At 37.4% G+C, this 23807-nt stretch overlaps 1 protein-coding gene across 9 annotated transcripts in view; it reads left to right on the forward strand.

Moving 5' to 3' along the window:
* Positions 1–23807, forward strand: part of MYT1L (myelin transcription factor 1 like) — a 444499-nt gene that overhangs the window by 363020 nt on the left and 57672 nt on the right. For all 9 annotated transcript variants that reach the window (XM_089531035.1, XM_089531033.1, XM_089531034.1 and 6 more), the window contains 5 exons: positions 3545–3679; positions 6603–6693; positions 9854–9961; positions 13796–14007; positions 22643–22890. In XM_089531035.1, coding sequence (XP_089387161.1) covers positions 3545–3679; positions 6603–6693; positions 9854–9961; positions 13796–14007; positions 22643–22890 — 794 coding nt within the window. The remainder of the gene's footprint in view (positions 1–3544; positions 3680–6602; positions 6694–9853; positions 9962–13795; positions 14008–22642; positions 22891–23807) is intronic.

The following is a 23807-nucleotide window of genomic DNA, read 5'->3' on the forward strand; positions in this document are numbered from 1 at the left end:
CTCAACTACATTTCTGACTGATGGATAACTGGAATATACTGCTGTTCAGACTTAGTCCTTATGAGTAGGCAGAATTGGTTTCAAGTAAAGATGTGATCAAGTATGGTGATGTTTATGGAGTTGCTGAATGCATTTCCTAATTAACTTAGATCAAAAATCTGTGCTCCTTTTGGTGAACTATCTTTATCTTGTTTTCATGGAATATTTTTAACATAGAACAGCAGTGACTGAAATACAACCCTATCCACTGATTCTTTTTACCACAATATGGTATCTTAAAGTGCTTTCAGCAAATAGCTGTATAAAGCCTTTTGTATGCAACTGAATAGTATGGCTGTCAAGGTAATCTCCAATATATATGAATAGGCATTAATGAGTTCTATACCCAGATCCAACATCTGATTTTATATTCTGTAATCTTGAGTTGAATTCTCTGCCTCACTACCTTGAAGTGGATAGACCTAGTCATTAGTATGAGACATTTGGGCATTTACAAAATATTATTAAGGAAATGTGGAATGTAATATGAAATGTATTGCTAATATTTTATAGTGCAAACAGTGCACACATATAAGATTTCCATACCTGCCCGAATCACTGGTAAAACGTTGCTCAGACATCCCTCAAAGAGGAAGCATGTGTGTGCGGAAGCCAGGCATGCTTTCTCAATCATCATGCAATTGTCACTCCCTCTAGCATCCCTGAATTGTCTCAAGGGGAGCAGATTTCCTATGAAGGCAAACTTTGCATTCATAGGAATTCCACTCCCCTGGAATGATTCAGGGATACTAAGAGGGAGCAACAATTGCATGGTGATTGAGGAAGCTTGCCTGCCTTCCACACATGGCCTTCCACTTCCTCCACCTTTGAGGGACGTTTGAGCGACGTTTTACCAGCAATTCAGACAGGTATGGAAATCTTCTTCATAGTTCATCTTCCTCATGTTGGGAACCTCTGTCATCCTAGTTAACAAAAACAAACAAACAAAAACATTTAGAGATTTAAACCATCAGAGTATGCCTACACAGCCCTTGGCCCATGCAGCCTCCTGAGCCATGTATTATGGTTTGCCAGATGTTTGGTGCCTTCCTGTTTGTAGTTCTAGGCCTGCAACAGCAGGAGGAGGTTTACTGATCTCCTAGTTGTGGGACTCCATGGTTGGAAGCTGCATTCTGTCACAAATGTAGCCAATTTAATTTGCATGTATAGTGGCTGTTCAGTCATGCTGACTGAGTTCTGGGAAGCAACAGACATATACCAGATTGACCTCTTTGTATGCCATCCTTGAGTAATATGACAAACAAAACTCATCACATGCCTCTCATGTTTTCTGTCCTGTGAGCTGGCAGCAAATCCAAATATGAAACAGAGGCTACATTTCCAGCAGTTAGTATGCACTGGAACTTCCTGGCTGTTCAGCTTGTGATGTTTAAATAATTAGAACAAAGTAGTGACCCTGATAATGGGATAAAATAACTTGGTTAAACTTTACATAACCAGTCTCTTAGTTGAAAGTCTTAAATCTGTCAAAAGGTGAGCTGTCAATCAGATAAATTTTGAATTGACCTGAGATCTGCAATGTAAGAGGCAGCTGGATAATAAAGCTGTTAAATTAACAAAATTATTTTCAATCTGGAGAAAAGAAGTCACAAGGCCAAGTTCAAATATGTAGTGTTGATAATCATTTTTAGTTGATGTAAGAAAGAATAATTCTATAGAATGACTGAGGTGTGTTGTCTTGAAACTCATTTATAGGCCAGAATCTCAGGCAGTTGTTTGATATTTGGATATAAATTAGTCCTAGTATTCAAAATACTGAAACTGTGTAAATGGTGACCTGGCCATACAGTGCTTTTACACAATAACATTGTAATCTGTTCCTCCCAAGTAGTTACCACAGGTACCATAACTACCCTGCTGACTGTCCTGAATCATTCAAAGATTATTGAGTTTTTCTGAAGTCTGTACACCTTTGGTCAGGTCCAAACATTTTTAGATATAAAATATGTTTAATTGCAAAGTGTGGATTTGATAATAGATACTCTCATCTTGCAGCCAAGGTGGCTGCAGTTGCTTGTTGAGTGTACAATACCACACATGGCTTTGCCACAACACAATTTGTGAAATGGTCTGAGATGCTAATCCTGATATTTACACAGTCATTTATTTGGGAATAAAACCTTGGCCCCTATAGGCATTGTTGATTCCCTTTCAGCTGACTTCAACCTTTGATCCACTTGGATGTAACCAAAGGAGAGAGAATGGGGCATGGGGACACATTCCTTCTGTAACTGAGATGGTGGGTTGATACAGATTGTTCTCTTCCATGTGCATCTGCCCTTGATCTTTCTCCTTTTATTGCTAGTTGGAGAGGAAAACAGAAGAGTCAGCAGACTACCCACAGAGTTTGTCTAGCTGGCTCTTCTTCCTGCCCTACTCCTTTCTCCTAGATCCTGCCCCTCTTTGGCTGAGCCGGACTTATTTCTCTGACATTTGAAAGCTTGGAGCTGTTGCAGTTCTGCACCAAAGTTTCCTATTAGCAGCACTGAAGATAGAATAAAGCAGGATGCTGGGAGCAAGCAGGTGTGTGTGTGGGCGGGGGGAGTGTCTGGAGTACAGGCAAGGACATATGATTCACATTCCTCATTGCCATCCCTCCCTCCCCCATCACTCTGGAAGTTGCTGCTACTCCTTTGCTTAGGTCTCTCACCTTGCATCTAGATCAGTGGTTGAATTCAGCTCTGGGGAGGACAACCCAGGATAACCGATTGTGTAAATAAGAAGGCAAAAAGAAGAAGAAGAAAAGGATGGTATAGGAATTCTAATTCTCATTACAAAGGAATTTCATTAACTCTGTTCTTTCCTTGGCAAAAATTATTTCTCAGATGACTTAAGATCACTTGCATAGGCTATGTAAAGAAAGCAGCAAAATGTAACTCCTTGAATGTTATGAATATTCAGGCATTGCAAATATGTGACTTTTGTTGGCCAAATTAAAAGCAAGTACTGTATTAACTTTAAAAAAGTAAAAAAAATGAGGGGGGATTTGTGTTAGTTTTAGTATTCTGTTTTTTAAAAACTTTTGAGAAAATGGTTGCATTGAAAAATAATTACAGTACTTTCTGTTGAAACTTTGAAGAATTTTGGCAAGGAGCTGGTTCCATAATCTTGAGGACTCCCACTGTAAATCTGTAGACTTCAATACATGAGGCAAACAGCACTAAAACAAAGACAGCAACAGAGCCAACTTCTACCCAGTAGTTAATGTTTTAAAGAAATATATTCATTTGCAGTAGTGTGGCTTTTGCTTGAAAAAAGTCACTTTCCATTTCCCTCCATGAATGGAGATGGTTGCGATTATAGGAACTTATGGTACAGAAGGAGGAAGCAGGAAATAAAAATGCTGAAGCCGTAGCAGATGTGTTTTCTTCCATTGTTCTTTAAGAACATTTTCCAAAGAGTATCTGATTTCATTAAATGAACCTTCATCCATTTGGAAATTTGAAAAACATCATTCACTTGACACATTTGTTGTAAATTATAGATCCCTCAAGAACAGAAAAGAAAGAGAGCAAATGTCCTACCCCTGGGTGTGATGGAACTGGCCATGTAACGGGGCTTTACCCCCATCACCGCAGTTTGTCAGGATGCCCACACAAAGATAGGGTCCCTCCAGAAAGTAAGTCCACATTGTTTCATGGAAACTGGGGATAAAACTCCACACAAATTTTTCTAGCATGCATTAAAAAGCATTTTCTTTCTTTCTTTCTTTCTTTCTTTCTTTCTTTCTTTCTTTCTCCTCCCATCTTTTCACTATGATATGTCTCAATTTAGCAACCTCTTTTATGTTATATTTACATTCTTCTTTATTTCATCATTTTCACATCTATACTAACCTTTATGCTTGAAGGAAGATGTTTTAAAGCTGTATTCTTTGATTCTGATAGTATTAGGATATTTCTGAATGGTTGCTTTCTGCCTCTATAACATCCCTGCAACAATCAAAATGGTAGTTTTATTTCTGAAAAATTATAACCAACACTTGAAAAGGGTCACATTTGTCCAAATTAAGAATCTAATGTTACTTTCAGTTTCAAAATGTGCAGTTGAATTGATTTAAACCTATATAAAAAACCGAGGAATGAGTTGACATGTTTGATTTTTAAAGGTGTGATTCACTTGCAATTGTACAATTCAGTGTGGATGTTAGTGCAAAAATGCCACAGTTGCATGAAGAGGATAAAAGAAGAGAGTACATCTCAAAGAAAGAGCTGCCATTATAAGGAATTTTCCACACAACCACTAAAGAAATATACTAAACTAATTGATTTTCAATAAATGCATGAAGTAAAGGCTATTTAAAATTTGGGATACATATTATACTCCCAGTGGAGATGCTTGTGAAAAATGCTCCCCGTACATGTTTTCCCCACCCCATGCTGCCATTTTATCTAGGAATACTTACCATGTGATGTAGCATCATCACATGCCTTTCAATGCCTCCTCCCCATATCATGTTTTATCATGATAAAACTGCTTTCATTCATGACATGATTGGGGGTAGGTATGTTAGAATATTCCTTTATAGACATCAGGGAATCAAGCCAATTCATTCTCTTCCTGTTCACTGAGAAATCCCATTGCAGTGTCTCCCTAGTGACATGGTTGCAAGAAAAATGGTGACTGCAAGAGGCAGTAAACCATTAGTGAATAAATGTGCTAGAGTGTATATTCACACACACAAATACCCACAGAGAGCAGGAAAAAGAACAAATGTAAGGAGTAAAAAACAAAACAAACCCATACTGGGCCCCAGAGCAGTTACTCATTCTGGAGTTAAGTGCTGCAAAGCCTTACCGGTAATTCCCAAATACTGTCTGTTTTCAACAAGATAGTTTCTCTTTTTAGAACAAAACTCAAGGAAGAGGAAATCCCTTTAAGGAAGCAACACTACTTTCTCAGCTAGTGTGTGAATTTAGTTGATCAAAGGAATTCAATTTCTAGTTTAGCAAGGACTATAATTTCCTCAAACACAAATGTTTATTCAGTTGCTCAAAGCAGTCCAGCCTTTCCCCCTTGCCCCCCCCCCCCCGTAAATGGTAAACATAAAGCATTTAGGAAATGTTGCCGATCAAAGAAGAATATAGCTTTAAACGGTTTGCATGTTCAGTAGTGACAAAAGTGAAAAAGGTGAGATCATCTCTCTTTCTCTCTCTTTTTTTTTTCCCTGACTCCTGCAGTGCTGGGCTTGTAAAGCATGTTTCAAGAACAGCTTTGAATAGCAGGAATTCCAGAGTGAAGCTTTCACATCTTTAGTACACTGCTAGTGGTGTGGTGATGGTGATGAATGATGGTGGTTGTGACTATTCTTTAAATCAATATGTACAGGTTCTATTCCTGATGTCCTTGGCTTTTGTGTAAAAGTTAAAAACATTATTTCACGATTGGTTCCTTTAAAGTGTAGCATAATTTTGTGCTAGTTATGTAATGATGATGTGGATTAGAAACATTTTTTTTCATGTTGCACACATGCACAGAGACTGGGCACAGCCTAATTTATTTATTGCCACCAAAAAAACCCCCCAAAAAAACCCAACCCTTTGGCACATGAATGTTTCAATTTAAATAAGTTGTAAGATACAAGTTACGAGTTACTCCAGGAGCCCCCTCTGGGTCTGTACTTTAACATGGTCTTGAACTAATCTAGAGAACTGTAGAAAGAGATTCTTGACCTTTCAGATCCCTTATCAAGAAACAGAGGAGGTAGATTTACAAAGTATGCCCGCAGTCACTGAACTGCAGCCCCATCCCTTTGCTTGGTGGTGGAGAAAGACAACCTCATTTGTACAAATCAGACCTTTTGGCTCTTTATATTACTATTTTATCACTCCACCAATCTCTTGATTTTAAAGTGTGCTCACATTCTTTGCTTCTATTTATTTTATTTTCCTTACCCATTATGATTTACAAAGAGCTGTATATATAATAATGATGATAATGATAATAATCCTTCTCACATCGTTTTAACTGCCACTGAACTTTTTTTAAAAAAAGAGTCCTGCATAACCAAGGCAGTTGTGGGCTTCAGTATCAACATCTATGACTGGATTTCTCTCTCATGCCCTCCATTGATTGCAGTGAGGTGAATTCAGTGCCTCGGAATTTGCATATATTTTATGCTATACTAACTCCAGATTCTGAATGCCTATTTTGTGTATATAAATCAATTTATTCTTGCATATATGAATATTAAAACTGCTTCCAACCTCCTACTTAACCACTTTGATACGCAGCGCTTTTGCTTAGTGCTTATGTATGCAGCCTCTTGCTTCACTGTCACACAAAAGGCACATTAACCGTTAGCTTCCCTCCCCTCCTAGTGTATTAACATTGTCCTGTGTTAATGAGTGTAGTACTACAACACCTCTTTCCCTCACCAGGCTTTATTGGCTATACCTTTCCCATGTCTATTCTCAGGAATGCTGGTCATTAATGAATCTTGCTTTGTACTAAAATGGCTTCCTACCAACTGGGACTTGAAATCTTTTTCTTCTTGTTGTTGTTTCCACACTCTGCTGTTTCCTTTCCTTCTCCTTGTCAAGTTCTTGCCATGCATGAAAACGTACTTAAGTGTCCTACACCGGGCTGCACAGGCCGGGGCCACGTAAATAGCAACAGGAACTCTCACAGAAGGTAAGAACATACTCACTGGGCTATACTCTAGGCAGAATCCATTTCACAGCTGCAACGCCTCTGAAAGTCTCTTGTCCGACATGAACATTTGTGGGCAAATGCTTTGGGCCATTATTGAACTGAACAACACATGTGTTTGGTCTGACTGTGTTTTATGGCTTACTGTATGAGAAAATGACCTTTGGGGCACAATTAATTCAAGTACAGTAATATGCTAAATTGGAAAGTTTATAATTGCTTGCCTGCATTTGCCATTGCTCACCTAGAAATGTATGAAGTGAAAGTTTAAATTTATTTATCAGTGGTGTCACTTTAGGTAGGTGGGTGGGAGTGGGGCTAAAATGTTTCAAACTATACCTATTATTCAGATCTGTTTCTATATTCTTTATCTATTTTTCTGGTTATTTTAAAGTCCAAAAAATGTTCTTCATATGCTCCATAGCTTCACATATAAACATAACAGAGCACAAGTATCTTCACCTTGCTATGAATGTTGAGCCCTCTCTGGTGAAATCTCTTTTCTTCCCACTGGAACCATAAAATGGCTCCCTTGAGAAAATCATTGTAGATAGTAGTAAAATATGTCATATCTAATCAGAACCAATTCTAATGTTTCTTTACCTCCTGTCCACCTACCAACCTTTACCCTATGAAGGGCTGTACATTTCAGTGGTTTTAAAAAAAAAGTTGCTTGTAGAATAGGAAATACCCAGGTTACTATGCTATAGTATAACAGAATAAAAGACATGCTGCATAATAGATTAAAACATGGAAATAATTTCCAAATAATCTCAAAACCCTGCAGAAAAGGCAACATGGTGTTCTGAGATGGTCTCATGCAGTACTTGTAAACCAACTGAACTATAGCAGGGACACTTCTGATGCAAAATGTAGGCCTATGACTCCAACACCATCATTTTCCCATCCTCCTGTATGGTTTTTTTAAAAACCTCTTTTGTCTGACGAAGAAGCCAGTGAGCTTCGAACTCTAGCATGGTGTGTTTTATGCATTTTGGCTGGCCAATCAAGGTATTGCTCTTTTGTGGATTTTGGATATAAAAGAGATAAAACAATTGAGCCTAAAAGGACAATAATTGCTTATAAAGTTTAACTTTTCTAAAATTTCTATGATCTTCTGAAGATCATAGGGTAGTTTCTCAATAGGTAGGAAAAATATAACAGGCAAGAAGAAGGTATAAAATGGTTTCAGCTGATGAATAGCTGTAGCAATGATGAAAACATTGGATTTAAAGTTACTTCAAGCTGATACAAGCTGATGTTTATTAAAATTTAATATCTCAGATTCCTGGCTTTGGGGGCATCAGAGAAAGCTGTCTGGAGTGCACCTTGTTGAGTGGATATTTAGTTTTGCCACTACAATCCCAGCCATGGGCATCCAGTGAGGTGTTTGGGAAACATTCTCTGTTTTGTGGTTTCTTCTTTAAAACCTCTGGACCATTGTGTCTCTGGGAGAGCTTCCTCACAGAAAAGGGAATTACTTTCCATGGTGAAATTCCATTAAGAATTCTGCCATAGAGAGACTTTTTTGTTGTTTAAATGTTATAACGTTTCTTCAAATAACATGACTGGACGCATTTTAAATTATCCTACTCTCTTAACAATATTAATACATGTTTTTATATGACAGATTCTTTTATCCCAGCACATACAGCCACATACATTTAGCAATAGAACCACAAACCTTAAAAGACAGAGCAAAAGGGAGATGGGGGGTAATATAGTGGTAGTAAAGGACAAGCGGCATGATGGTGGTAGAGCTTCAAGCTCATCCTTCCAAGAAAATAATTAAACTCAACCACTAAATAGTTCTGAAACAACTCAAGATATTTTGTAGCTTCTTCATGACTAAATTTAATAGTTTCTAGGCTTGATTTTTTTTGTAAAGAAGTTGGTATTAGATTATCATATCACAAGGTATAACCAAAATATTTTCTCCATTTGCCCAGGCCATTCATAATGTTCTTATGTGGCACTTCCAGGAGCTTAGTATGCAAAGGGATCTTGTGGCACATTTGAGACTAACTGTGGAAAAGAAGTTGTAGCATAAGCTTTTGTAGACTTGGTCAGCTTCTTCACTTCTTACTCCATGAATCTCAGGAAGTATGTCAAGTCTACAAAAGCCTATGCTACAACTTCTTTTGCACAGTTAGTCTCAAAAATATTACAAGATCCCCTTTCATTTGGATATTCCAGGCTAACATTGGTATATCTCTGAATTCTACTTCCAGGATGTTGTTTAATTTTTTTTGCAAATTCTTTCAGCAGAAGTAAATTTGCCATTATCTGCTCAGTTCCATACCTTCTGTATCCTTACATCTAATGCTTGGGTTATTTCCAAGGCTGGGTCTATCAATTTCTGAAGCAAGAGATTTTCTTTTTATATGACAAAATGGCTTCCCAGTTAAAAGTAGCACAATCTTGTGAGTGCTAACCATATTTACCAGAATTAGGTCCCACCAAGATCAGTGGCACCTGCTTTCAAATAAGCAGTTTTAGTACTGAATCCTTACTTTAAAAATCATAACTATGTAATATGTTAAAATGCACAATTTGACATGTACGGCATTGCCATTGAATTGTCAGTGTAGCTATTTTAAGGGCAAAAGTTTTCCTAAGCGGACAACATTGTTGGTAGGATTGCTGGCAAAGGTACTAACAGTATTGTATCAGTATTGCCTGGCAGATGTCTTCCTCTGCACATTCACAGAAAGACTAAATTTGTGACCTATCAAGCTAAATGCAGCTCACTAGCTATTAATGATGGCTAATTGACAGCTCATTGAACTTTGTTTCTGTGAAAACAGCAGGACAGTAAAAACAGGGCTATTCAAGGACCTAACATGCCACAGTACATAGCTAGGAGCCTGCATTTCATTTGGTAGATCACAAGTTTATTAGAACATTCTTCCCATATACAATAGAATGGGATATTATTATTATTATTATTATTATTATTATTATTATTATTAGTCATGGTAGCTCTGTACCTTTAAAGGCAGAGTGGTGGACTAGAGGAACAATGCAGGGCACCAAGATTTGGATATTTATTTCCCAGCAAGCGTCTTCCTTATGCTTACTAAGAAGGGCTCTACAAAGCTATTCAGGACACGACAATTACATTTTCTTTCTGTAATTGCAGCCTCTCGGGATGTCCTATTGCTGCAGCAGAGAAACTGGCTAAAGCTCAAGAGAAGCATCAGAGCTGTGATGCATCCAAATCAAACCAGGCATCAGATCGTGTCTTGAGGTATAAAGAGTTGCTCTAACACTCAATAGTATATACCAGATTAATTGCATAATAAATTAATCTGAGCACTAAAAATTTACTTAACCCCCGAAGAAGTGTTTAGAATTAGGGCTTCTGGATCCTGGTCACAGCATTTATCTGCCTACCAATATGCCCTGGGGGTGGGTGGGTAATGTTTTTTTTTGGCAAATATCAATAAAGCTGAAAAGCTCATTTTTGTCTTAGGCATTGTTTGGTGTAAAGCTGCCTGCTGGAATTCTGAATCTAAGAACAGTGTGAAAAAAAGTTGATATCTTTGGGAAATAAACTAATATTTACCGGTAAGTCTTGTTTTTTCCAGCAGGCGTTTACTAGTAAATATCAGTTTAAATGAAAACCAGAAGCCCTATTTTCAAATTTTAATTTGCTAATATGAATTTGTAGTTCAAGGTATCTCACTTTATATTTTTTTAAACATTTAAAAAGACTCACAGAGGTTTAGTCATCTTATTCTCTTTAGAAAGAACACTAAAGTATATATTTGTGTGGTTTATAGTATAGTTGCTGTAAATAATTCATGAACAACCTCATTCCTAGGATATAGTGTTTTCCCTGTGCAGAATACATAGCGATTTGCTTCAAGTGGACAAAAATGTGGGATTCTTGGGGCATCTGAGAATCCAGTTTCTAAGGTCACTATAGAAGAACTAGCATTTTAAATTAATTTCTGCACTGTGCAGATCTTCCAACTGCTGCAGTATCGTCTAATGATACTGAAAAAGACCTAATTTTGCCAGATATAGTATGAGAATTTGTTCATTTGCCCCCAGGTTTTATAGATCTGGAAACTGGCTAATTAAGGAGGATTAATAGGAAAGCTTAATTAAAAATTACAGATTTAGTTTCTCTTTTCTTACCTCTCTATGACATCTCTATTGACCATTCTTTAGGAGCAACATGCAACTGGATCACTAAAGAAGCCCAGCCAAGACTGCTTAGTAGCAAATCTTTCTTCTGAAACTCAGATTCTGAAAGCTGGTTGGGTTGTTTTAATGAACTTTGGATCCATTCTGTCAGTGCTCTTTCACATGTACCTTAACATGCAGTGACATGAAAAGTAGTATTGTCTGGAGAAAAAATGTCTGCAGCTACATGTGGAGTGCTTTCAGGGGACAGATTTAACTAATGTTATAGCTAATCCAATGACAAGAAACATTTTAATAGTTCCATGCATACATTCAGTTACCTATCCAGAAATACATTCATGCCACCACATAAATTCCGATCATTTTTTGAGTCATATCCAAAAGTGTATTTTATATTGCCCTAAAACCGTAAAGACCTGAAGGGGCTATAAAATGTTCTTCTTTTTCATAATCTGAAAGGTTGCAAGTATCAAGTATAGCTAATAATACTACATTCATGCTAGCTGTAATTACTGGAAAGCCAAAGGCTGCCAATAGTTTCTGTGGCATCTTATGATAAATTGATGGAAGGAAATGCTAGCAAAATTAGATACAGTTATGTAAGCCATTCAGGAACTTCTATCTACTACTATATATTTTAGTGTGTTTTCCTCTTACTCTTTTTCCCCCTTTCAGCCAAAGTAAAGATTATTGTCCAAACAAATTATGTGTGGCAAATTTGATATATATTTTTTTCATTTTTCAGAAATATGAAATGGCTTTGTATTTCCCAACTTTCAGAAACAATTTTGGAGAAATTGCCTTCCTGATCGGAGCAAACAAAAATATTAGACTTTTTCATTCTTGCTGCTGGGAAGGAATGAAAGGAATTGGAGCAGCCTTACTATTGTGTTAGAACCAGATTTTTTTTAGTGAGAAGTCAAATGCCATGCAGGAGAGGCTTCTTGTCAAACACAGCATCAGAGTTTTTGACAGATTACTGAAATAGATGTTTTGGCAGTTTTGCTTTTGCCTCTGGGACTGTCATGCCTTTCAGATCTTGATAGGTGATCTGAGCTACATTGTCACCTCAGATTTGACTTCTCTGTTGTCTTTATCTTGTACAACTATTTAAGATGAAAATTCTGAAGTTTGGCATGCAGTATCTATTATGCACTAAGCCCAGGTCTACTGCTCCATTCCCTTCTTTCTGAATTCCTGGTTAACTCAACCACACATACTCTCTTTTTTGGTAGACCTAAGATAATTGATGTAAGATAATTGAGAAACACGTCCCAGCAACCACAAAATACTTGTGGTCTTTCTTGCATTTTTAAGATCTAGCAAAATGATGATGCCTTTGGCATCAGGAACTGCAACAATAGAGGGAATCTGGTGGTAGGTTACTTAGTATTTGTCTTATAATTACTGGTTCTCAGGTAAATACACTTTTTGTACTGTAAGTTGAGTAAGGTGTAATTACTTGTTTAATAAACTCAAACTTGATGAAATATGCCATCCAATATAACATTAGAATATATTACGGTTGCATGGCATTTGAATTGTACTTTTATAGGTTTTTTTTTTTTAAAATGGCTCCATGTTAGTATATACTTTGGCTAAAATGGTTTTTTAAAAATCCATGCCAGCAGTGAAAAAAAAAATCAAAGTCTACAAGTAATAAAATTCATATATACATGTCTTGCACATTTTCCAAAGAGCAAAATTATTCAGAAACCTAAAAATATACTGTTTTTCACAGTCTGCACCTATCTCATTAGACTGTGTTATAGAAAATAAACTATGTAATATTTGAACTACTGTCAGAGTTGATCAGACTGGTAGCAGTTTTTACTCCTCTCTGTGTCCCATATGATTGTGGAGGAGGGGAGAGAGTACTGGAGAGTCTTACACTGCATACTATAATCTGTGGTCCAAGGGAACAAAAATTGTGGAGTAGATCCAATTCCATAAAGATACATAGCACTTACAATAAAACCTATTTAAAAGAGATGAAGAAACTGCAGAGTTCAGAGGCTGTCAGATGATACAATTTTTAAACTCCTGTGTTGCTTCATTATGTAAGTGCGCCAATACTGTCCTCTGTCCTAAGGAAAGGATTATATCTCCCAGCAACCACATCCTCCAGACAAAGTGACAATAACAACAGCACAAGCATAATACTGTTGCAAGGTCCAGCTGCTTTAAAGTAGCACCGCTAGCATTGAGAGGTTGGTGGAAAGAACAGATAACAGACCATACATGTTATGACGTAATCCACTGCCCATACCTTGATTCCTCTAGATTCAGGCATTTTGAGGGCAGACAGTATGCACAGGTAGCTATGATACAATTATGCTCTTTCCCTTCTCATACCAAATAATGAGAAAATAAACCTTTTGTTGATGTGTGCATTGCATACATTGCATGCACCTGCTATTGTATTTGCAGTTAGACACATATAGTGTACAGGCTGAATCTCCCTTAACCAAAATGCTTACAATTTTATTTTTAGAGCTTTTTTAGTATTTGCATATACATAATAAAATATCTTGGAGATAGGACCAAAATCTAAACTTGAAATTCATTTTTGTTTCATATACATCTTATACACATAACTTGAAGGTAATAACAAAGTTTGTATAACATTCAGCCATCAGGAAGCAAATGTGTCTCTATCTGAGCCACAAATGAAAAATGTTTTGGATTTTGGAAGATTTTGGATTTTGAAATTTTGGATAAAGAAGACTCAACTTGTAATTATAATTCATTTGTTCTGGGCTTTTGTTGAAGGAAGATGTCCTATTGAAATGCAGATAAAGCACACTACATCAGTATAATAAACTGCTGCTTCTTGAATGCAGTGAACACACTCATTGAATTTTTACTATCAGGGCTGTAAATTGTTGTATTATGTGCCTAACACACTGTACATGTTTTTAATTTCTAGGCCCATGTGTTTTGTTAAGCAGTTGGAGATCCCTCAGTATGGCTACAGAAACAATGTTCCCACCACAACACCCCGCTCCAACCTGGCCAAGGAACTAGAGAAATACTCTAAGACTACGTTTGAATATAACAGTTATGACAACCATGCGTATGGCAAGAGAGCCATAGCTCCCAAGGTGCAATCCAGAGATATTTCCCCCAAAGGATATGATGGTATGAACCGTATGCTCTTTATGCATCAGAAACAGATTAATGTCTAACAGTGTTGTTGGGCTCCATAGGTCATCTAAATATTGCACATGTTTGTGCCCATCTAATACTATGGACACCTATTAAACTTACCTACCCACTTGGTGAAAATAATGACTGGAGTTGAAACATAGTTATGTGCCACAAATGGTAGCCTTGGGATGTCCTTGGCTGGATGGGTACTTTTACTACTGCTTGTTATATATTGGGGTGGTAATCATGCAGCCAGGCACACCAACCCAGAAGCATTATGGGAGTTGCAGTTCAATAACATCTGGAGGAGTGCATGATTTCCATCCTTGCTAGAGAGACCTGATCCATGCAATTGAGAAAGCTGAAGCAACCATTTAGTCCTTAACTGCACAAAACACACAATGCTGACAAAAGGAATTGATGTCACTAACAAAAAGCAAGAAATGCATCCAGAAAAACAGCAAGCATAAGAAAGTCTTCTTATTAAACAGATAAGCAGACTTCTGTGGAGGAAATCTGTTCATTTGAGTGACAGTGTTCTCTTAAACCTGCTTTTGAAGGCTGCCTTGGTCCCCTATTGGAAGGAAGGCAGAAATTAAATTAAACCAAACTTTAGGTTAAATTAAACTTTAGATTAAATTAAACTTTAAGGTTTTTGATTGATAGAACAGTATCTAATGTTTGAATCCTATAAACATCTGGAATTATGTCTGAGCAATAATTGAGTATCTGTTCTTTTCACATTGCTAGTATTTGTTTGTATTTTATTTTGACATTGTTGGATGCCTTGAATGTGTTCCTCTGATACAAAGGTGGGTAAAAGTTAAATAAATAAATACATTATTTCTAGTTAATTTGCAACAGAAAATGACAATAACACCAGGATCCACCACAGTACAGCATTATTTTAAATGCTCTTATTTATAATTTCATAAAGATAATGTGCTTGCTCCCTTATAATAAGAAATGGAACTGTGTTTTGCTTAGATGCACAGCACTTTCGGTTCATCACTTTACTTACATGGCAAATATATACCAAATTCTTGTGGGAAGAGTTTGGTAGAAGATCTGATATATTATATAATTTGGCTCTCTAAATTTGTTTTTCTTCCTCCACCTCTTCCATCAGCGTCATCGTCATCATCATCATCATCATCATCATCATCATCATCATCATCATCCATCTAAAAATATAGTGGTGACAGAATAAGAGAGAGCAATGACATCACATAGATTTGACATTCCTATGTACATAAAATATTGAGAGGAAGAATATATGTGTCTGAGGTTTTAATGTGGGAGTAACAACAACAACAACAACAACATTGTTGGATCAACAGTCTAGAATCTGGTTAGGGAGAAACTGATTTTCCTCCCTAAAAATCCCCATTCTTCCCTTCCCTATCCAGAATAGACTCTTTAAAATGAATGGGACTTGCAAGTAACAACCAATTTAGTCAACACAACTCAGTGATTTTAGTAGTAAGACTAATATTGGATTTAAGCTATATTTATTTGTTTTGTATTGGTATAGGGGTAGGAATTCGGAGTATATCCATATAGTTAGATTGTTTTATTGTTTGTTGAATGCTAGATTTTGGAATCTTACAAAAATTAGATTTTATACAAAGATGAGATTAAAATATTTTAAATGAAATCCTCCTTTAATCCCTGTTGTATGGTTTAACACAAAAGAACTATCCAGAACAACACATACATGGGACTTGGAGCAAACACTAAATGTATTCTGCTCTCTAGACAAGGAGTGGCTATCCCAGAGGCTTCATGTGGCTCCCAATCTCCATAGATTCCCTAAAACACCTTTTGAATTTGAATTTATGTTCTCACATACCAATGGCATATAAATGTCTATCCCTGGTTTCCACTCCACTAAATGCTCTGAGGAAGTAGACTGTAGTCTACGAAAGCTCAAGCTGCCAACTTCTTTCTTTCAGCTAGTCTCAAAGGTGCTACAAGATCTATCTACACCTACTTTTCTGTGAGTTAAACAGGATGAATGGTCTCCTCTGAAAGTCTTCAAATGTGGCAATTCATCTTTACATAGACTTTGGGGACCCTCCACCAGAAGTGGAATGCTGGCCACTTCCAGGTTTTTGTTTAGATTGGCATTTTTGACAGTCTATGCTGTTCCTGCAGAATCCCAGGGACAGAAAACTAGCCCATAAACATAACAAGATTGCCCATCCCAGTGTACAATCTATAGCCCAGAATTCTATTTTGTCAGTTGGATAGACAAAAAAGCAATGTGTGCAGTCTGCACGAGGGAGAGTGTTGCTGGCTTCCTGGGATGGCTAATGGTGTTGTAGTTATTTGTTCTTACAGATGTTTTGGGCTTATTCTGAATTACAGTGAGCCCTTGATATCTGCTGGGGTTTGGTTCCAGGATCCATGGATGCTTATGTCCCATTATATACAGTAATGTAGTAAAATGGTGTCCCTTATATATAAAATGAAAAAAAAAAATCAAGGTTTGCTTTTTGGAAGAAAATGTTCTGATTATTTTCAGTCCATAGATAGTTAAATCCATGAATGGAGAATCCATGAATACAGAGGTCTGAGTGTATTCTTTTCAAACTATTATTGTGGAGAGTCATATTCAGGATTCACAAAACCCTAGTTTAAGGGCTATCAGAGTTTCCTGCAGTGGTTCTGTCACGGTGCTGATGCTCCTACAGCAGCCTGAACATGCTGGATGATAATGCTGGATTTATTAGTCAGGGAAATAACATGCATTGGTGATGATGGCTACAGTCATATTGTATTTATATGCTTCCTGAACAAAGATCTGCTATTTTGTTATTTGAGAAACAAAATTTAGTAGGACTCCAGAAGTTTTAGTTTGAGATATGGTTTGGAAAGTAAAGAAGGAAATGGGGGAACTCCTCACAAATGTCAACTCCTTTTCCTCAATCACAGGACAAACGATAGATGTATAATAGAACTCAAGTCTAGGAATGCTGTTCTTTGTACCTTAATGCAATAATACTCCACCCATGAATTACAATCCAGAAACAGGGCAAAAGATAACAACTCAGTGTGATTTTTCTTTCTTGTGTCAATTTATACACAAATTTAATAAAAGTAGTATTAAAGAGTTTTTGAGAAACTAGTGGGATTTTGAAAGGGATTAGTGCTATTGTGTTTATGCCTTGAAGCTGTTATGCACATGAATTGGCATGGATTATGTCTTCATAGTTTATATAAATTAAGGCATAGGCGGGACCAGGGAATTACCCTTTTAGGACCTGAATACACTAAAGAATGTAAGCAGTCTTAGTGAAGCCTAAAAGCCTAAGAATGTGCTTAAGGTTTAGGCTTATTCTACAAGGATGTGTGGAACTGGATTGTAAGTGATGAAGAGCAGTGAAAAGATCTAAATGGAACTTAAATGGGACTTAAATACCTGCACTGCATGGAGAGAGAAGGAGCCCGAAGTCAAACTGCCCTATATTGTATGGAGTATAAAAGTGTATAAAGAATGGTATACTTATTTCAGTTATAATACTGATATTAATGTTAAAGAATTATGCTTCAAAATATGTTCTGATCCACATTATTTCTCTTTTCTGTTCTTTTGCATTGAAAATTAGACAAGAGGAAAGAAAGCCAGAACAAGAAGAAAGAATGGTTTCAATGTCATCAAAGCACAGTCTAGCAGACATTAGTTCACAGATTAATAAATCTGGTCCTATTGCTAATGTGTTTCAATGTGTTATTAGTCTTCATCAGTGTGCCAGTGGATATATATAGAACAGGTGTGGCAAATGTGTGACCCCCCCACCCCCATTGTCAGTGGTAAGGAATGGCAGAGAGTTGTGTTGGTAACATCTGGACCACCACTGGTTCCAGACCCATGATATGGATCATGAAAGGGCCATTCTCCAAAATGAGATAACTGAAGTTAGACCCAACCTGTGCAATTGCAAATTGACATGCATTGTGTTCTAATGCTTATTATTCTTGGCTGTGAAGCCAAGCAAAAACTGCTGGATTATTATTATTATTGTTATTGTTATGAAGAAAAGGGTCTATTGTACGATACAGGACAGAAGTTATTAGGCAGCATCATGTACAACTGTGTAACTGGTCATTTTCCCACTGGACTCTCGCAATGGGAATTATTGGCAAGGAGAATGTCTGTTATGAAACACTATTAAAAACAGTGATGTAAAGTTTTTTTCCCCATTCTTGTCAAGAAAGATTTCAGGCCTCTTTTTTTTTCCTTCAAAATTCCTGAATAAGTTTTCTTATTTTACAAAATTGTATGTGTGTGTGTGTACAAAAACACAATTTTTGTGCAAAAGAGCCCTTGGTAAAGTTATTGTGAAATAGTCCAGAAATGTGCAGAATTCCCTGTACTTTTTTCATGCTTGTTTCAATAAGGAAATAAGTAAAGACTTGTTTCCCCAATCTTCATTTGGTCTACTGTAACACTGTGTGGTGCTCCCTTCAGACACTATTTGGAAACCAGTGAGTTCAAAATGTGGCAGCTAGAAAGCTGACTGGGGCTAGTTATAGGGAGGATATAACTCTCATTAAAACAGTTTCACTGGCTACTGGTTCCTTTTGCTGCACAAGTCAAAGTGTTGGTCATAACCTATAAAGCCCTATGTGGATTAGGTCCAGATTATATGAAGAACTCTATCTCCTCATATGAACCTGTATCACATCTTCAGGGGAAGGCTTTCTCTTGGTCCCACCACCATCACCGGTACTCTTGGTAAGGACACAGGAGAAGGCCTTCTCAGTGGCTGCTTCCATGGTCTGGAACTCCCTTCCAGAAGAGGCTAGGCTGCCCCTCTCTCTACTCTTCTTTCTCAAGCAGGCAAAGACATTTTTGTTTAAGCAGGCTTTTAATGATTAAGCAGGAAGGATTTTACTGAGGTGCATGTTTTATTTGTTTAACTTTTGTATGGCTTTTCAGTGATTTTATACTGTTTAAAGTGGTAATTTTAATTGTTTTTATTGTTAATCTTTTGCTATTCCTGGAAGCCACCTTAGGTCCCACTCTGGCAGAAAGGTGGCATATAAATGAAGCAAATAAAATGTATTAATAAAATAAATTACAAATAAATTACTACTAATGACATTCCAACAGGCCTGTGCTGACAAAAAAGGCAGATGAAGGAGACAGGTGGAACACACCTGTTCTGTTCTGTTCTGTTCAGGGTGATTCCATCCTATATCGTAGTGTTCCTGATGGGAAGAAACACAGAAAACCACAGTGAGGTGAAGGAGGAAAGGCAGGATTAAGGAGGAGAGTCAGCGGGCATTCACATTTCCTGAGATTCAAAGCAACCCCCATGTTTTTCCACAACTTTTAAGGTTAGAGGCTTAGAAGAGAAGCATGAGCAATGGCTGGGGAAAAGCCACGATGCAGGTGAAACAAAATAAATCAGGCAAATCAGAAATGGTTTTGTGTTTAGGCTGTTAGTCTATGCTTTGGTGTTTCCCTTTCAATCCTCGTTCTTCTCCTTCCACATTTTGACTGGTGGACATAGCATGTTTAATATCTATCCATAAAGCTATAACACTTTTTTTTTTTTTGGCTGAGACATATCACATGGGGTTACATTGCTGCAGTGTTTGTTCATGGCTTACACAGAACCCTGAACTGACATTTTTAATGATGTTGATTTTGAGAGCTGGAGATGGGAAAAAAGAGATAATGTAAAGTCTTTGTTTATTTTCTGAATTGAACCTACATAGAAGTGTCTCTATTTAAGCAACTGTCTCTTTTTCCCCAAGATACACACACACACACACACACACACACACACACACACACACACACTTAAATGCTGACCATTTAAAAATCTGTATTTTTAAAGACATGTTTGGAGTGAAGCTCTCATCTATGAAGTTTATATATCTAAACATTTGTCATCAGGGTAGGATCTGGTTATCAAACAGAAAATAATGCTGCAAAATAGTTTATAATGAAACCAGTTTTAGAAATAGTATAAAGGGTTTAATATATAAACTACAGTACTAGATATTTGAGCTGTTATTTAACTGTGAGGCATTATTTGCATAAAAAAATTCAGAGAATGTCTGAACTGACAACTAAGCTGAGGAAATCTATGCGTGTATACTTAAGTGTAAATAGATTTCCTTAGGATCTAATAACTTCCATATCCAGAGCTTTAGGACATTCAAGGATGCAATTTGATTCATCTTTTTTGAGTAAAGATGATTCACACTCCTGAATTAATGGAGATTATCAGATGGGGAAGTCCTGGCAATGGTTTGTTGCTGGAGCATTCCTGAATCTTCATGGGATAAATCCTGGATGAGGGCGACATCGTCTGAAAATTTTCAGTGCAATTGCGCAATTATGCCAGGAGTATGCCTTTTACTCCCGGCGTCTTCCCTTGTCTCCAGTGTGAACCAGAATGCTGCTATTCTCCAGATTATGTGTCTCTGCAAATGCTTGACTAAAAATATGCTGAGATGCCTGTATGTACAAAATGCATGTTTTTTTTAGGATAAATGCTACAAAAAGTGTTTAAATTAAAATCATGCATTTTGTTAAATGCAAAATTTGCAGACTGCTGCAGAAATGGAGCAGATTGTGTGTGTGTGTGTGTGTGTGTGTATGAGATAGGTTAGAATTAGAGTGATCTTCATCCCTGATTCCAGATTGTGGTGGGTTCTGTACATAGCAACATCTTCACACTTAGAAGCAAAAATGAAAGTTTTTATTTGCTCTACACTGAAGTACAGCACTCTAAACGCAAACATGAAAGGAGCCACATGCATCAGAGTTTGTGACAAATCTCCAGCCAAGGTCTTATGCTCAGTCATCATAGTTATGTTTGACAGTGCCATCCCTTAAAAACCTACTGTTTCAGCCTAGCAGCACCTCAGCTGAAGAATTTTAAAAGGACTGCCAATGAAGGCTCTGGGAAATAGCATCCACATCACTCTTCCAGCCATGGGACATATCAAAAACAGGCAGCTGGAAAGATCTCTTGGGAACTGCTGTTGTTGGAAATGCTGGGTTTCAGGATCACATTTGGTCATTAACAGCCATATATGTGAATCCTGTTTACAGTCTTATAACTATTGAACAGCATGGCAGCCATAATTTTTATTACTGTACATGTGACTTTTTTCCATTTTCTGTTTTAACAATATCTCCTGAAGAGAGTTCTGCATCAAAAATCAAAAGCATCCTTTGGACCACTGACTAGTTTTGTCTTGGTGTACTTAGGTATTATTCCCTTCCCATTCAGCCAATCTGTCTCGTCTTTGTGCTGCTTAGAAATTTTGGGAAGGAGGGGGTAGACATGAAGGGAAGTTAGGCAAATATTCCCAGAAGAAAATGACAGTCAATCAGTTGGTTAGATGGGCGAGGGAGGGAAACTGGAGAAGGTGGATTACCTCCTGCCATGTTTGACAACTGTTAAACTGTAAAATCTTTAAGGAAATCACTAAAATGATCAAGCACATGAGAACTCAGATGATACTGTATATTACAAGCTTTTGGGAACTTCCCACATTTTACTGGGGTAATACTGAAGAGGAGGTCTGTCTTCCAGGTGTTTGAGCCAGTTGAGTAGTTGCATCTGGGTTCTTCCTGCAGATTACCTTGGAGATTGGGGATCTGAATGGTGTGGGTAGTTCCTCCATTGATTAATATTTCAGCTATATCACACCATCATTGTGTTCATAGCTTCTGTGGTCAGCCTTCTATTGACAAGCATCTCCATGCTTTGCTAGGCTATCCTTAGATGTTAGACATACCATCCACATCTGGGGCCATACTCAAGTCTTACCACCTGGGGGTAATAATAATAATAATAATAATAATAATTTATACCCCGCTCTTCAGCCAAGGCTATCAGAGTGGCTTACAGATTGTTAATTAGACATTTCCCGGCCCTCAGGCTTACAATCTAAAAAAGACAAGACACAAAAGGAGGAGGGAATGGCAGTAGGGAAGAGGAAAAGTCCAGCAGATCTGCTCTCCCTGTTGGATCTGGCTTGCCTTCCTCTTCCTCAAGATGGTGGATAGAGGGATGGAGCCTTCTGGGAAGGCTCAGTTTCTTTAGGGAAGGCCAGATGTCGTTGGGCCTACCTTTCTCTCCCTCAGAGGCCAGGATGGTACCTTGCTAGAGATTCGGCATAGACTTTGGAAGCCCAGGGTCACCTTCGTGCCTTGATCAAACAGCCACATAGAACTTCATAGAGAATAAATATTGTTTAATAATTTACATTTCTATGCTGTCTTTCATCATAGGAAATTCCAGGACATGATATAAATAACCAGTTTCTATCAAATGTACTATGGGGTGAAATAAAACATTTTAAGCCCTCGCTATAGTTTTATTCACTGTGCATATTTTGCTTGTTGTGTATCTGATCTGTATATCACTGCAAGAACCCACTTGCAGATTATTACTTTGCTCCTTTCGATATTGCATCCAAGTATCTTGTGTAGAGATAATATCTTCAAGGGTGGGTTTCCCCCTCTATGAACATACTTTGTTCTCTACAGATTTTGAATACTGCTCTCTGCAGATTTCATTGCTTTTTTTCCTAGATAATGTACATGGATGCTGGCACTTTTGAGTCATCCTTGTCATATTCCTTCCCACAGCTAAACGCTACTGTAAGAATTCAAGCCCAACCAGCAGCACGACAAGCAGTTATGCCCCTAGCAGCAGCAGCAATATGAGCTGTGGAGGAGGCAGCAGCGCAAGCAGTACCTGCAGCAAGAGCAGCTTTGACTATACCCATGACATGGAAGCCGCACACATGGCTGCTACTGCTATACTGAATCTTTCCACTCGTTGCAGAGAAATGCCTCAGAACCTCTCCACTAAACCTCAGGATCTCTGTTCCAGGGTAAAAATATGTACATATATATCTATATCTCTATATGTATATTTATTGTTACATCAAGATATGTAACTATTTACTGCATTAGCTTATGAATCTATGATGAATTTCACTAGAAGTTTCCAACCATGCTTAGTCTTGTTCTCCAAATAATTTTTAATGATACCTTGCAGCTTTGCTATGGCAGTCCAGTTGTGAATGTCTGAAACAATCCAGTGCAGAATACAGAGTTTAAAAAACAAGCAAACAGCTAAACAAAAGCTGATGTATTATTAATTACTGTCTTGACTGGTGAGATTTATTGAGAATACAAAGTATATTTAAGCTGCTCTCATTGAATTGTCTGTATTATAACTATAATGTGTGTATTTTTTAATCAATAATGACGTAATGCTATATGTAATATAATCTCAACAGGGTACTTTAATTTAAAATATTTACAAACCACATCTCTCTTTTTAAAAAGCAACTGAGCTGTAAAAAGTTATAAAATAACAAAATAGGAAAAGATTAAAATATTTAAATATCTTAGTCAAGATTCTATGCCTCCACTGAACTAGATTCATGGAAGAACAAGGAGGAGGTAATAGTGCAACAGTAAGGACAAAGGATGGAGAGTGGCATTGGTGAGGAAAAGAAGGAAAATTAATCTGTAATATTAGAAGGAGGAGGTGGCTGTTACTGAGCCGCCTATTTTTCAACAACTGGCTTTCATGCGTTGTTGGAACTAAGGCACTCTGACAAGGGTGGGGAAAGTGTGGTCAGTGGGCTGAATGCTGCCTCAAATGGCGATTCACAAGCAGTGTATGTGAGCCCCAGATATCATCTACCAGGGAGTTCCAGAGAGACAGAGTGAATATGCAAAAAGTTCTACTCTGAATGGATTTAATTTTTTTTGGTTGATGCGGAAGGAAACATAAATT

This window comes from Sceloporus occidentalis, unplaced genomic scaffold, assembly GCF_023333645.1.
Source record: "Sceloporus occidentalis isolate IW3139 unplaced genomic scaffold, rSceOcc1.0.p SCAF_6, whole genome shotgun sequence".
Classification (NCBI taxonomy): domain Eukaryota; kingdom Metazoa; phylum Chordata; class Lepidosauria; order Squamata; family Phrynosomatidae; genus Sceloporus; species Sceloporus occidentalis.